At 38.6% G+C, this 14,912-nt stretch overlaps 1 protein-coding gene across 2 annotated transcripts in view; it reads right to left on the minus strand.

Moving 5' to 3' along the window:
• Window positions 1-5,670: 5,670 nt before the first annotated feature.
• TSHZ1 (teashirt zinc finger homeobox 1) overlaps window positions 5,671-14,912 on the minus strand; it is a 57,553-nt gene continuing 48,311 nt past the window's right edge. Inside the window, exons 2-3 of one of the 2 annotated variants that reach the window (XM_017819518.1) lie at window positions 7,062-10,253; window positions 5,671-6,466 (exon numbers count right to left, since the gene is read on the minus strand). In XM_017819518.1, the coding sequence (XP_017675007.1) occupies window positions 7,069-10,253 (3,185 nt within the window). In that variant the 3' untranslated portion in view covers window positions 5,671-6,466; window positions 7,062-7,068. Of the gene's footprint in view, window positions 10,254-14,912 lie in introns of both variants that reach the window. The other variant, XM_017819517.1, reaches the window with a different exon arrangement.

The raw sequence follows: 14,912 nt of genomic DNA on the forward strand, positions 1-14,912 counted from the left end.
CAAACTTTACCAAGACAGCACTTTAGAGACAGCTAACCATACATCTATCCCTTGAACATAAAGACACACAGTGCTATACAGTGCATTCTTGAACCACACTTTATCATCATACTACACACTCGAATACTACTACATATAATTATTAATACAGAATGCCCACTGCAAACGTGCCGAGTGCATTTGACCTTGGACTACCAAGTAATATACCAATTGTGGGCAATGTCTGAGTCTGTAGTGTTTTTTAGAGACAGCATTTGCACATTAATAAACTTAAAGCTTGTTTACTGTGAGAATTTTCCAGTTGAACCATTATAGTTACACTGGCATTAGACATTTCCCTGTCACAGCAGCCCTGGGCAGGTTTTCTTATCAGAAAATAAAAGTGGATTTTTCCAGTTTGGCTTAAATTGCTTCCAAAGTACTTTGGTTTAAATTGTAAAAAAAAAGTTCAGAATGAAAATGCCTACAGAGTGAGAAAAGCCATTAATGAATCTCACATTCTACCTACAATGGGTCTAGCTCCATCTGGAACATGGAATGAACAGAAGTGATCTACTATACTACTTTTTCACCTTTATAAGTACTAAGCAATGAGATGTCAAAGACCCTGAAGCCAAAGGGCAGCATTTTCAAGAGCCACTTCTTGTATTGCCATGAATAGTGGGTTAAGCTGGTCATCTGAAAACATAAAACTTCGTACTGTTTTATCAAGAACAAAATCCTTTGCTATCCTGCTTCTCTCCCTCCCAGTCCATCCTCAACTCCTTGCAGAGCAATAGTGACTTGCAGAGCCACTCTGCCAGTTCTCCTTGCTATGCTAGAGGCTGGGGGGAAAGCAAGGAGAAGATGTTCTTGACATTGAGCCTGTAGCAGTGCTTCCATGACAACAAATAAGATGTTACACGTTGGAACTCTGGTGTGATAAACTAAGCCTAACCAGGACATGAAGAAGATGGCTAGTTTTTACAGAACACTGTTCCTCAGAAATGCTCAGGTTAAACTACAGTTTCTTTGCATATCCCAATACACTGTGCAGTACCTGGCGGAAAGAGGAAGGTGAGAGTGGCAGAAATCTTTTTCCCTATCTGGGTTCCACTGCCAGACCATCTTTAGGATTTTACAGCAATGGTTTCCACTAGGTGAAGAATGGGACAAATGGCACCTCATGCAATCTGTCTGTTCACATCTGATGACAATCCCCATTTCCAATTTACAGCATCCTATCCTGCCATTCAAAAATACAAGACCTTGTAATTTAAAGTAATTCAGCAGGTCCAATATTTGACCTCAGCACTATTCAGTCTGAGTATCAGTATCGGTATTCAGTATCCAAACCTCACAGAAAGTCAGGGGGATTCTGAGCATGGTGATACACAGTATGATATAGAAACTAAAGTGCCAGCTGGCAGGTTAATACATTTTGCCAAACTGATTTAGCACCTACCAGTCTACTAGTGAACTTATTTGAAAGAAACTGCTTGCTCTTAGCTATTGAATCTTCCATCCTCGATCGTATTGGACTGAACTCAACTACTTCTTCTGACAATAAGCTTTCTGGGGAGTAAGGAACTGTGCCTGAGAGCATGCTCTAGTGGCTAAACCTCTACCTGCTGGTCATGAGCTTTGGGCACTGTTTCTGACTATGTGACTTTTAGCATGCTGCTTTCTGGATTCCACCATCATATGTGTCATCTTTCGGGTAGGAAATACAGGTACTATTCCACTTTAGTGGTTGACGACAAGCTCCAATACCAGCTTCAGTCTGTACACACTCTTAAAAAGGTGGTTTTGCACAAGTTGTTGCATGTACCAAGAGAGATGACTTCCACCTGCATGACCCTGAAGGTTGGCCTGTGTTTGCCTAATATGTCCCACCAGCCCTTAAGATTTCATAATGTATGCTCTTCTGAGCAAATGAATTAGCTCTGGACTCCTAAAAGAGCAGATGGGTTGCAGGCAACCTTCCTTCTTTAAGTGACGATGTGGCATTTAACCACAGGTGTCCTACATCTGACAAGCCTGGTCAGGAACCTGTCAGACTTTAACTTGCATCTTCAGACAATACTGACACTATTCTGAAGAGAAATACAGTGCACTCTCACTATATTAAATTTGTTCGGCTTTAGGCTGTACTGATGGTCAATACATTGTGCCCAGAACAATTTAGTTAGAGAAATCCTATAAAAAGAACTAACAATTTTAGCAACTAATCTTCCTCTGCACTTTTTACACTAGGAAGTTTATGCATAAGTAAAAACCAAAAAAATCCTGATAACCTGGCCATAACTAATTAAATTAAACTTCATATTTTTCATAAGAAGAAAAAAAAACCAAACAGGTAACAACTACAGTAGTTAGGATGAAAGCTTACTAGATGTGTTTTGACCATGCTGATCCTGACTCAGCAGGTCACTGGACAGAACTGAAGAGATGTTTAAAAACATGGGATTTTCACAACAGAGTAACTGGAGCTTCTCATTCTCAGTGGGAAGGTCTACAGCTTTTATAATCACTGTGTATTCTAATACTGGTTGTCTGAAAATAATTAGGTCCATTAGCCACATATCAGCATTTGCAGTTCTGATCTCTTGGTGCTTAACTATTCTAAAATCAGTTTTGCTGTATCATCATTCAAAAAACCAGAGCTAATGAAGATGCTGGATAAAGAAGCACATTTCATAAATTATACTAACCTCAGGTAATGTGCAACATCTAAATAGACTTATAAAATGTTCTCCTTCTTTGCAACATACCCAGTTTTGGGTATCGATATTTTCACTTAGCTATGATATCACCTTTTACTTAGAATAGCATCTTTTATCCCAAAAGGGGGTCACTCCACCTACCTGTAGGATGAAGCCGACTATACACAGTGAAGAAGAGAAACTATACAAAGCCACACAAAACATTATGAGAAGAAACTCAACCACAAGAGCAAGGAAAACAAAAATTCGGAAGAATCACATTAGATTAGTATCTGGCTAGTAAATTTGGGTTAGTGTTCTGTTCTCATCCATGGACAGAAAAGGACCCTGCTTTTAAATTTCAGTGAACAGATGGTGAAATCCCACTTCCTGCTACTTTCATGCTGGGAGAGTAACTCAATACTGCATCAGCCAGGAGACCAACACCTACAGAGCTGCAAGAACACACCACATGGAAACTGGCCTCTCCTTGGAGGTCTCCTAACCAGGACCCTTGCTATATTATTTAAAGAATATCACACACTCAAATTTGAGGTGGCTTTGGAAATTTCAGGCAGAAGCTGACGCACTGTGCTTGATTAGACTAACACAAGATAATATGTATATATTTTTATGCCTTTATACTTAACTACAATTGCATTTTAGTGTCCTCCATGATAGGGACAGATTATATTTTGTCATTATTACCAGTGTAACCATACAGAGAAAGCCGTAACAAAGTTATGTTGCAAAAGACATTAGTTAATAACCCACTAAATATTATTAAAATAAGAAAAAAGGTCATTTCATTCAGGACTAATGTCATCAGTATACAGATCTCCCAGATTTGCGGTGGTTTGCATCAGCTTCAAAACAGCAATACAGAAAAGTGCACCAAAGCAGAAATCAAACCTAAACTAGGCAAACCAAGATCATCTGCTCTGAGAAAAGATAAAGCAAACGTGAACACCAGTAATGTAATGCTGAAAAAAAGGAGCTTTATACATCTCTGAAAAGAATCAGACACAATGGATTTTGGATACATCAGAAAACAGGTATACAGGCTTACAGAGACTACTACGGGTTTTTAAGATCTTACATGTCTTAAGATCGGTACTGAAAGGCTATGTGCTCTCTTCCATCCAGTAGCTTTAGGAGCTATTCATAGAATAGCACAAACTTACTTTTGTTGCAGTCTTATTGAAATAAAGAACAAATAAGCCTGAAAAAACAATTCTGGGAGAAAGAATAACTGTGTTTTAAACTGTGCAATTTCTTTTTTTTAAGAGGAAACTTTTTGGAAATAAAATATTTAAACAAGAGTGGAAAGAATCCAAACAATAAAGATTGTATTGTCATTGTGCTTCATTTTGTTAAGCAGGTGAAACATCAGACCCCTTCAGTTTTCATCTACTGCATATTTCAGTCGTAGAAAGTGTTACATCAGCATAGTCACCAGGTAAAGCTCCTGGTTTACTCTTAATGGACTTTCTTCAGACACTGGCACAGATGATGAGTGATTGTCCAACTCTGAAGCTATCAGAACTGAACGGATTTAGCAATGTCATAAACACCTCTCGAGGGAGTCACCTGGTGTTGAGAACTCACTTTACATGCCATGTTTCAAAATCAGGTTTAATGGATTTACATTAAATTCAAACCCACTTTAGAGCTATTATTTCTCCCTTTCAACCTTTTCACCCACTACTGCAACGTACTACAGCATATTTTATAATCACATGTTTGCAGGCCTGTGGTAAAGTAAACAAAACTTCAAAGGGTTATTATTTAAAGACTCTGTATTACGGCCATAGGCCTGACTGTTTTTCTTCCTCACCACCCCTTGGGTCCAAAGCACATAATCATCCAGTAATTGAACTGAAATGTCTAAATGGCTAGATCCCCTGAAGGACATAGGTAGTTAGCAGCAAAGAAAGTAAGGGACGTTTTAAAAAACCCTCATGGCATTTTCCTGCACTACTTAGAAACACGGTGTAAATGCAACTGACCCGGACCTGATGGGCTTTTGCAGAGAACACAATAGTGCATAGATATTTCTGGGCTTGTAACTAAAGATTAAATGTCGAACTGTGCTATATTTGAAAGTGAAGATCTTACATTTAAATTACTTTCAGAAGAATTGAGAAGAAGGAACAGAAATATATATACGTACACAGTAGTATATATAACACCATAGTATCACTAATACCATGTGAAAGCAAACCCCTCTAGGTCCTCATATTTAATAGCCCCTCCAAAAAGTGTAATGGATAGCAGATCCCAGGTTTTCATACACTGTAACTGTCAAAGCACTCAGGAGATAGAGAAGTGAAGGCTCTGACAGCTCTCTTTTACATTCTAAATGACATCTGCATTCAACAGAACAGAAATAAAGATTAAGGGAAACACCTGATATGATAGCACTCAGCTTACCTCAAAATGCAATATTTAAAAAGTACAGAGAAACACAGGTCTGCCTTCTTGTACTATAAGTAAAAACTGGTGTCAAAGCCTCAGAGGTCTTCACCACTGCCAGAAAGGCAAGCACCGCAGCATTCAGCAGACTGCAGGGGCAGAAGCCACAGCCTCTGACTATGTAACTGTTGAAACCAAAAGGTGTTTTGTCGCAGAAGGAAGGGAGGAGACGGTCTTTGAACACACACAGAAAATGGCTACGGGTACAGTCATAGAGCATAGGGAAACTGACTTGGTTGAAACCTTTGCAGCCCCTTCTTGTACCTCAGTGAGGAGCAGAATGCCCCTCACTAATTGCCGGTGCCCCACTGGTTCTGTACCTTTCACAGCGCACACCTACTGCAAATCTCTTCTGAGAGGTTATCACTATTACGGCTTCGAACGAAACACGTCAGCATCCAGATCACGAGAGATGATTTCAAATAGATTTTTGCTGGTTGATTATATAAACGATGCCTCTTACAGCTGGAATAACACCTCAAAGGCAATATAATGACGACATGACAATGTATGTAAATCAAGAACTGCATGTGGGTTTATTTTACACTTGAGAAAACAGTGGATTTAATTGTGTGAACCAAAATGTACTGTACAATATTAATGATAAAACATCAAAATGTATAATTCATAGTGCATTGCTTGCTTTATTTTTATTTATTTATTTTTTTTTTGTCAGATAGTTCCTTTACGTACATGCATCTGGAAAGATGCAGGTGCCAGTAAAATTCCTCTATTTATATCAAGCTGCAGGAACTAAATTTTATTCAAAAAGTGTGGTTTTACATTATATACACAGAAATTGAATATAAAATGACAATATAAAAAGTTAAAAGAGAAAGCATACAGCCAGAAGGTACAAAGAAAGTTGAACAGTTTAAAATGGTACGATATGTAACATGTATTTTTTTTAAGCTGATGCTGGCAATTTACAAGGAACAGAATCCAACATTTGCCCCATTTTTTTTGTTTTCATTTACCAATGCAGCACACTATAGAAAGGTCAGCTTGTACCAAAGCTTAACATTTGTAAATAACTATAAACTGCAGTATTTTACAGAAAAAAAAAAAAAAAAGGAAAGAAAAGAGCATTTTTACATTTGTTTTAAATAACAGCTTGCATACTTTTTTTTTTTTTGCCAAAAAGTGGCAATTCTCAGCATCCAGAGGGTTTGGGCATAGTGGCAACTTGGTTTGCTTTTTTTTTAATTATTATTTAACTTATACAGTTGTGGCTTCCTAACCCCTTGAGTACTACACAGCTCTCCTTCTTCCAAGGACTGCATGCACAATATCTTCACAAACCAGTTCTGCATTAAAAAAAAAAAAAAGAAGCTCATTCATTTAAAAAAAAAAAAAGTCCTGCTTCCGACACAGCTTTTATTTGAATGAAATGCCTTTAAGCCTTTTGTTTTGGTTTGGTTTGTTTTTCCTTATTTACTTATTTTGTCACTGGGAAAGGCACAGAAATGCTATTACAGTTCTCAGAGGGTTAAAACTTGACACTACCAGGTTCTGTGACCTTTATTGTCATGGCAACTTTGTAATTTTAGGATGTCTCTTTATCATTGTTCTTTGTGTCTTTCTTTACGGCTAAATTAATGTCTCTCAATAGTGTCTCCCACTATATTCTACAAAAGATAGCTTAACATCAAGGACAGATGTAGAAAATAAAGGTCAGACTTTGACTCACAAAAAATAAAAACAGAAACAAAAAATAACCATGCACAGACAAAGAGCATATAAATATAACTACAAAATAAGTGTAAGAAAACCCAAGGTCCAGATAGGCAGTTCAGCAACAAAAGTAAGACTGATTTCAGAGGCTCAGGTCAGGCCTAGTGCAGTACTATGAAGAAGTTTAGTGCAATGTTCCTGTGGTCACTTGCATACCTGGCTGCTTACCTGGACGCTATTGTTTTTCTAACTCAGTTACATAGATCAGATGGTCCTCTGGGGACTTGCCATGTGTTTTACTAAGGTGCAGTTTGACTGCATGCTTGCTTGCAAAAGTTCGGTTACAGAGCTTACATTGGAATGTGGAGCCTAAGTCCTCCTCAGCAATTCCAAGTGAGCCCAAAGTCTTGTTTGCGAGGACTTTTGAAACATTCTGCTGTTCTTGAATCTGATTAAGTGGCAACTTTGACAGATCCTTCAAACTAAACCCTAGATGTGTCTCTAAGTGACTTACATATGTAGAAGCAGTCCTGAACTGAGAGGCACAATCATTGCAAAAGAAAACAGGGTGTCCTGTGTCCAAGTTCTTTAAAAATTTAGTTCCACCTGTCCTCCTTAACTGATACTTCACATTGGCCAGCCAGTGGCTAATTGTGGTCATGGAAAGACCAGTAAACTTAGAGATGTGTACCCGCTCTTGTGGACCTAGGTCCGACATAATGTATTTGCCTTCTGGGGTCTCCCTCAAGCTGGAAGCAAATTGGGCTTGAAGGATCAGAAGATGCTGAGGGTTCCAGTTGGACTGCCTGCCCTTCCTCTTGTGTACTGGTGACAGTTCATCCAGAGCTTCCTCAAAACTGCTCCCGTCAGCATCAGACTTCTCTGACACGGTAGATGGAGTTGAAGACTTGGGTGTCAAACGCCCCGTGAGGTTCTTCACCATATCAGAAATATCCAGCAGGGCACTCTCCCTAAGCGGGGATGAAGCAGAGTCAGCCACACTGGAAACAAGAGGCTTGTTTTTGGACTTGGTTAAATCAATAGGTTGATCACTGTTCTCATAGTAATACCGGTCAATAGCATCAGCCTGTTTGACTGGTGTGGTCGGGTAAATGGGTTTGTCCAACATGCTGTTGCTAATTTTGTACAGCATGGCCAAAGGGTCCAGAGAGGGGCTTACTGGCTTAGAAATTTTGCCTAAGTGGGTATTCATAATGGACTGTAAAGCACTCAATGGATTAATGAAGGATGGCTCAGGTGAATGATCTGTGATAATTCCTAAATTGTTACAGCCATTTGCAACCTTTGTTTTAAGTGGCTCTGTACCGTTTGGCGTATGTGCTTCTGATGGACTATCCTTTTTGACCTTTTGAACTTCTGACTCAGAGCTCTTCTTCAGCTGCTGTTTGTTATTTATTTCTTCTGCTTTTGGGAAGTCCTTGTTTTCTTTAGCAGCAGGTGACATAGGTTTGACTGGAGAACTCTTCTCTTTCTCCAAAGGCTTTTCTTCCTTCTTCACATTGATTTTACCTGTAACTTTCTCCACTAGTTCTTCCATAGCAGATACATTGCTCTTGTGAGGTGGGGGGGTGAGATTGCCCGGGGAATGGATGAGCGCGTTGTGTTCTGATGACAGTGATTTTACACTGCTTGCGTAAGATGGCTGCATTTGAACACTCTGCACTGCTGGCTGAAGGGGCTTGACTGTTCCCGGGAGCTGGTAAGCTGCATGAATACTGGGATACCCTCCCCAGGAAGGGGCTCCATTCTGAGCTTTGCTTATAGCTGTTGTCACTGTGTTCTCCAGAGATTTCAGTATGTCTATTCCGCCTTTGGGACTATCATCTAGGTCCTCCTCTCTGAGGTATTGGTACAAAGTTGTTGGCTCAAATTTCTCTGTAGAGTCCTCATTCTCTTCTTTAATCTTTTTTTCTGTTTCAGTGACCACCACCTTTTCCTTCTCTAGGTCTTTCTTTTCCTCCGAGTTTGTGGAGCCCGCTGGGGAATCAGGCTGCTTTTTAATGTTGGAGGCTGGTAGCCTTGTGTGGGTAGTGGGTGGAAGAGGTATAGACTGTATCTTCTCCTCCACCACAGGGTCCAACACTAGCTGTTTGCCTTTTTTGGAAGCAGAATTGGTCACCTTCAGGAAATGACCAGTGACCATCATGTGAGCAGTGAGCTGCTGCAAAGTGTCATGGGAACTGCCACATTCCATGCATTTCAGTATTTGGGCTTTGCGTGCCTCGAACTGCCAAGTGTAGCTAGCACCATTTTGATAGCCATAGCGGTTGTTTGGAGTCACGTAGGGATTGGCAGTTTTCTGATCCTTTGCAGACTCACCCAGTGAAGCTTCTGCAGTGATCCCTGTTGGCTCAGGTGAACAGGGTGAAGCTAAGTCCTGAAGTGCTCGCTTTTTGGTAGAAGGGACCAATTTCGTGATGGCTGGTACTGGCTCCTTCAGAGGCACTTTCTGGTAATGCTTTGTTTTTATCATATGGACACTGAGGTCTTGCAAAGACTCAAACGAATGCCCACAGTACATGCACTTCAGCACTTTCTGGGCATCCTCTTTGCCTTCCATTTCCATAAGTGATCGTTTTCTAGGCTTTGACCACCGCTTAGTCTTATCAGCTTCTTTATCTCTGTTGTCATCGCGGTAATGTCCAGTTTCATTCATGTGCACTGTTAGCTCCACCAGTGTGTCATAGGCTGCACTGCAGTCTTTGCATCGGAACTTGCTAGCACCGGTGAACACAGACCCATAAAGTTTATTGTTTTGCCGGTAAAGCTGTACTGTGCTGAAAAGACTAGGCTCTGGGAGAAGTCCATATGATGAGGTCTGCTGCAAAGTTTTAGCTAATGCAGCTTGGTGCCAGTCATATCCTGAGCCACCACTGTTATTATTACTGTTACTAGTATTACTGGTAGTTGTACTGGTGCTAGTGTTGGTACTGGTAGTACTAGTATTTTGGGAATTGGCATTGGTGTCGGTATTGGTGGTGTTTTCATTCTGGCTGATTCCATTGTTGCTGGTGGTTGGATTGGATTTCTTTAAGTCCAAAGCTAAACTGGACCAGCAAGTCTCTGAAAGCAAATTTGCATACACAGCTTTTATTTGTGCCAAGCTGTCCTGTGGATAGGAAACATTGTCTGTGCACTGAGGATCCTCTTTCTCTTCTTTAGAGGAAGTGCTTTTGAAATGGGCCAGCTGATCGCTGTTTTCACTAAACGGCGAACCATAGCCTGCATCCTGATTAGTTGCAGTGCTGACTGGGGAGTTCTGGTAGCTTTGAGCCTCTTTGATCTCCGCTTCTTCATTGCACAAATACTCATTCTCCTGGATGTCCAGAGACAGCCCATCATCTTCCACGCTGTCTTCATCTATTTCTGCTGCTTTCAATTCCTCCTCAGGAACATATGCTAAAATACAGGAGAGGAGATAGGGGGTGGGGAGGGAAAAAGACAAAAGTTATCAAACACGCACATTTTACATTGCTGTCTTCTGTACTAAAAGCAGTAAGCATGAAGACAAATTTTGAAGATATATCCAGAAACCAAACTCACCATCACTCACACCCTCCTCCTTTAAATCCACATACTTTGTCATGGTTACAGTTTGATATCAGTGATACCAAAGAATAAACTTTGACTTCAGGGGTAAAATATGTGCCAGGACCAGAGCAAATACCATAATATCAAAACCAAAATCAAACAAAGAGCCTACTAAACTAGTTTTTATCAACTTAAAAAATGACCTGGTACTGAGCTACATCTACTGTACTACGTATGTACGTGTAATATGTTGCAGCTGACCTACACCCCTCAGACCAAGGCACTCGGAATCACTGGTTTGACCAACTCCATCTTGTCAGTTCTGTCTTTTCTTGCAAACTGGCTTTAGCTACAGCTTCAGGGGCCATTTCTGTGCCACTGACACCTGACTCTAATGAAGTTATACAGGGCAAATGTGTCAGGTCAGCTGCCTGTACTAGGTCCATCTGAGACCAGTAGTAAATGTTAGAGATTAATTTTTGGAAGCAACAAACAAAAACCTTGAGACCTTGATCGCAGCTTGACTGCTGGCATATGGAAAATATAAAACTTTGCTATTGCATTCCTACCCATGAAACTATATGATCTCACCAAACTATGTGTTTATCTATATCAAACTATTTGTTAAACTAGCAAATGTGATATTCATGAGCAGATGGCCATTACATCGAAACACATTTACTCCAAGGGCCCAGTTCACAGAAGTGGCTTACATGTACCTAAGTGATAAATGTATATTTCCATTGCAAAGCAGAAAACATAGTTGTACACATTTCCCTCCAGTTTTGTAAAAGAAGCTTAAAGAAATCACAATGCTAATGGAATGTAGATCATTTGTAAGAATGTCAAGGTAGAAAACATGGATTGTGAACAATTTTCAGTAATTGAATAAAAAAGTGCCGCCTTGTCAGGTGAACTCTGCAGCAAGTGATGCTGAAACGTGTCCTGTGTCCTTCCACTGTACAATACTGAAAGAAAGCCAGAAAAGAGGTTCTTCTGCTCTTATGTGATACAAAGAAAATATGTATTATCATGTTAACAAAGCTGAGGTCTTCTTCAATTGGGGGGAGCATAAGTACAAGTTGAACTGCTTTTTGTACACAGTTGCTAATATATTCTGAAATGTCTTTTCTGAAAAATAAAAAGAATCTTCTTCCATTGTAATATGAACCACCTTTTTTTTTTTTTTTTAAGAAAAGTAACAATATTACGGTCAGTACTGCATTATGTATTCACCTTTGTAATTCAGTCCTAAATGCAGCCCCTAACTACTTCAGCCTGATCTTGTAATATGAAGCAGGAAAGTAGTCCATCTAATACTGGGCTTGTGCTGAACCTTAAGATGCCCACTGCATGTTTCATCTGTCCTCTACATGTCAAAGTTTTCATAAGATAATTTGATCTTTTAGTTTTTAAAAAAGTGTTAAGCAGGGCCCAATTCCTTACAGATACATCAGCCTCAGGTGCTTTTAACATGCTTAAAAGGATAGGTGAATATCAAGCACAATAAAAGTCACCACAGAAATAATCCTGGAGCCAAAGGCCAGAAAGATGCCAGAAAAACATTATAAAACCAGGAAAAAAATATTCGCAAACAGGTGTTTAGCTAAAAAATGAAGAATAAAATACAGAAACAGTCAAAGAATTAAGGCGGCAGTCAGCTTCCCTGTCTCGCAGCAATGCTGCTGTTAAAGCACTCTGCAGATATTTGAGCATGGTAGTGCCGCCGCAGTTTGAACTCTAGGTATGTAAGCAGAATTCACTCCCACAGCTACAGTCTAGGATCTCTTAGCCTTCCCATTCAACACGCCTGTTTGTGGTCATTTCTAAAGGCAAAAGACAATACATTTTGAAGTTTCAGATAAGTAAAGAACAGTTAAAGAGGAACATGGTTTCTGATTTTGAAATTACTTTGAAATAGGAAAAAAACCCTCTGAGACCTAAAATGCATAACAACAGGCAGTTACCATCTGGTATTTTTATTCAAAAAACAAAAAAAAAAAAAAAAAAAAAAAAAAAAAAAAAAAAAAAAAAAAAAAAAAACAACCACGCCAAAAAAAACCTACCAAAAAAACCCAAAACAAAAAAAAAAAAAAAAAAAAAAAAAAACCACAAAAAAACCCACCCAAACCCAATGGAATAATGATCAGCAGAGTCACCAAGTACAAGCCGAAAACTGAGGGGACATGCATTCTGGGCTTTTATGAACAGCTATCCTCTCACTAACTTCAGCACAACCACGCCAATTTTCTCTAATTTTCACAACCCAATACTTTTAATAACTAGATATAAAAAACTGTTGTAAGATGCTGGATGTTTCTAGAGTTGATATAGCATTTTGTAAGAATCCATGTGAATTAACTGCTTACATCTCTTTACTTAATCCTAAATTGCATAAACATATATTTTTATAATTGCTATATATAACCATTTAAATATCTGCTTAAGCAGAAACTCTACATGATCCACTGTTGTATCTTTTATTTTCCTTTATTTATTTATGATGGCGTGTTTTCTCTAGTCTCATACTTTTGCACTTTACCATAAAAAATAAAAAGGAGCTAAACTACACAAAAAAACATCAAAACCACATGTAATGTCTGTGTTAAAATGTCAAAGAAAAGAAACTGTTAGGGTGAAATATCCATCTTTACTTACTTTTCCTGCTCTTCAGTTTTGCTGAGACTACTAAACAACTGAGCTCACTCCCTTACCAACATATTCTACAATATAAGAGCTAAGAATGTACAATTGGTCAGAACTATGATTTTCTACAATTTCAGAATTTAAGCCAGTTTCTAATAAAAACCTGAATTTGCATGATGTGCACACCCACATGTCTGTACAGTTATCTGAAATCACACAAAGAAATAATGTTTCTTAGCAAAAAAGAGAGTAATTTATCTGTAATGTTTCATTTCTATCACTGCAGTCAAAAAGACTTTAACTCCTTTAGTTATCATAGAATACAAACAATACCTGTTCATTTAAGACTACTAATGCTTATGAGATGAACAGCAGCACACTCAACATACGGTATTTTGCAAGGTCAGTGCAATTCTCTATCTGAAAAGCTTTCTGTAAGAGCTAACACAGAAGCAAACAAAATGAAGAATGTTAATTTCTAAAAACATGTTATGTTTTACTAAAATTCTCACAGAAATTTGACAAATAAGTAAACTTCAGAATTTTAAATAGAGCAAAAGTATTCTTATTATAATTACGTGCAGGGACAAGTAATATTATTCTATCTTAAATAAAAGCATAAGACATTCCGATTCTCCCTCTAAACTATAATAAGTAGATCAACAGACAGATTTCAGATAGCATATCTTTCTATGACTGCGCAACTCTCAGCAATCTTCTCCAGATATGCCTGCATCTGCAAAGACTCTGCTGTCTTACACATGTCCCAAAACCACACAAAAATATCAAGAGCAGATATAAGCAGTGATCCTCCTCAACAAAAACTATATCGAAAGCAGAAGAAATTACAGAACATAGCATCAGCTTTTTTCTTCCTTCTCTGTGCATGGACAGACTGAGGCAAATGCAAGGTGGAAAAGGAGGAAAAAGCTTCAAATTCCAGACAACTAAAAATTAGGGGAAGCAGTTTGTATTTCTTTTCTTCTTATTAAGTCTTGCTATTATTTTTTGCCTATTAAATGTGCCTTCTGGATGCCAATGCTTCCCCATAGATATACTGTCATCTTTGAGCAGTGTTAAAAGCTGTGCATTCTAATCTAAGTGGACATGAGATGCTATATATTGTACATGTGAGTAGCACAGCACATTGTGTTTGCTTCAGTGAGAATATTTACACTATAAATACACATCCATTGTTTGAAAAAGCAGACAGAGATCTGAAATGCAAGGATGTGGTTAAAAATATAAATATTCTCACATAAAACCTTTCCACAACCTTGGACCAGTGCTTTTGAAGGAATCTATCTCTACAGAGGTATTGTTTTCCATTCAAAAAGGGATTCAGCATTGAATACATTATTTTGAAAGGGACCAAAAGTAATAACTGTATTTTAACAGTCTATAAAATTAAATGTGGTAAGCTCTTCAAGACCCAATTTTAAATCCTCCAAATACAGAAATTTATTCAGAAGAAACACCTTTGTATTGAAGGCCACAGTTCACTAAAGGAATTAAATACTGAAATAATTTTCACTGAAATAAACATTTCATATTTTCAACAAACAGGGATAGGTTTATGTTTGCAATTCTTCACTAAATCAGGGCCTTCTCTGAGACTGAACAATAGTGGCACAATGTGAGTGTTCACCATTCTTCAACAGATGTATTTCCACAGCTTCTAATATTTACCCAGCCAACAGAAGACAGCAGCTGCAGAAGTTTTCACAGCCCACACTGTCACCTTGCACAAACTGCAATCCAGGCTGGGGGTGATTTCCACTGCACACAAGAACACATTTCATATCTTGGGGGGAAAAAAGTATAGAAAGAAAGACAATCTATAGCCACACATCTCTCTTATCACAGAAAAACAAAAGGGAG

This window comes from Lepidothrix coronata, unplaced genomic scaffold, assembly GCF_001604755.1.
Source record: "Lepidothrix coronata isolate B3197 unplaced genomic scaffold, Lepidothrix_coronata-1.0 Scaffold75, whole genome shotgun sequence".
Classification (NCBI taxonomy): Eukaryota; Metazoa; Chordata; class Aves; order Passeriformes; family Pipridae; genus Lepidothrix; species Lepidothrix coronata.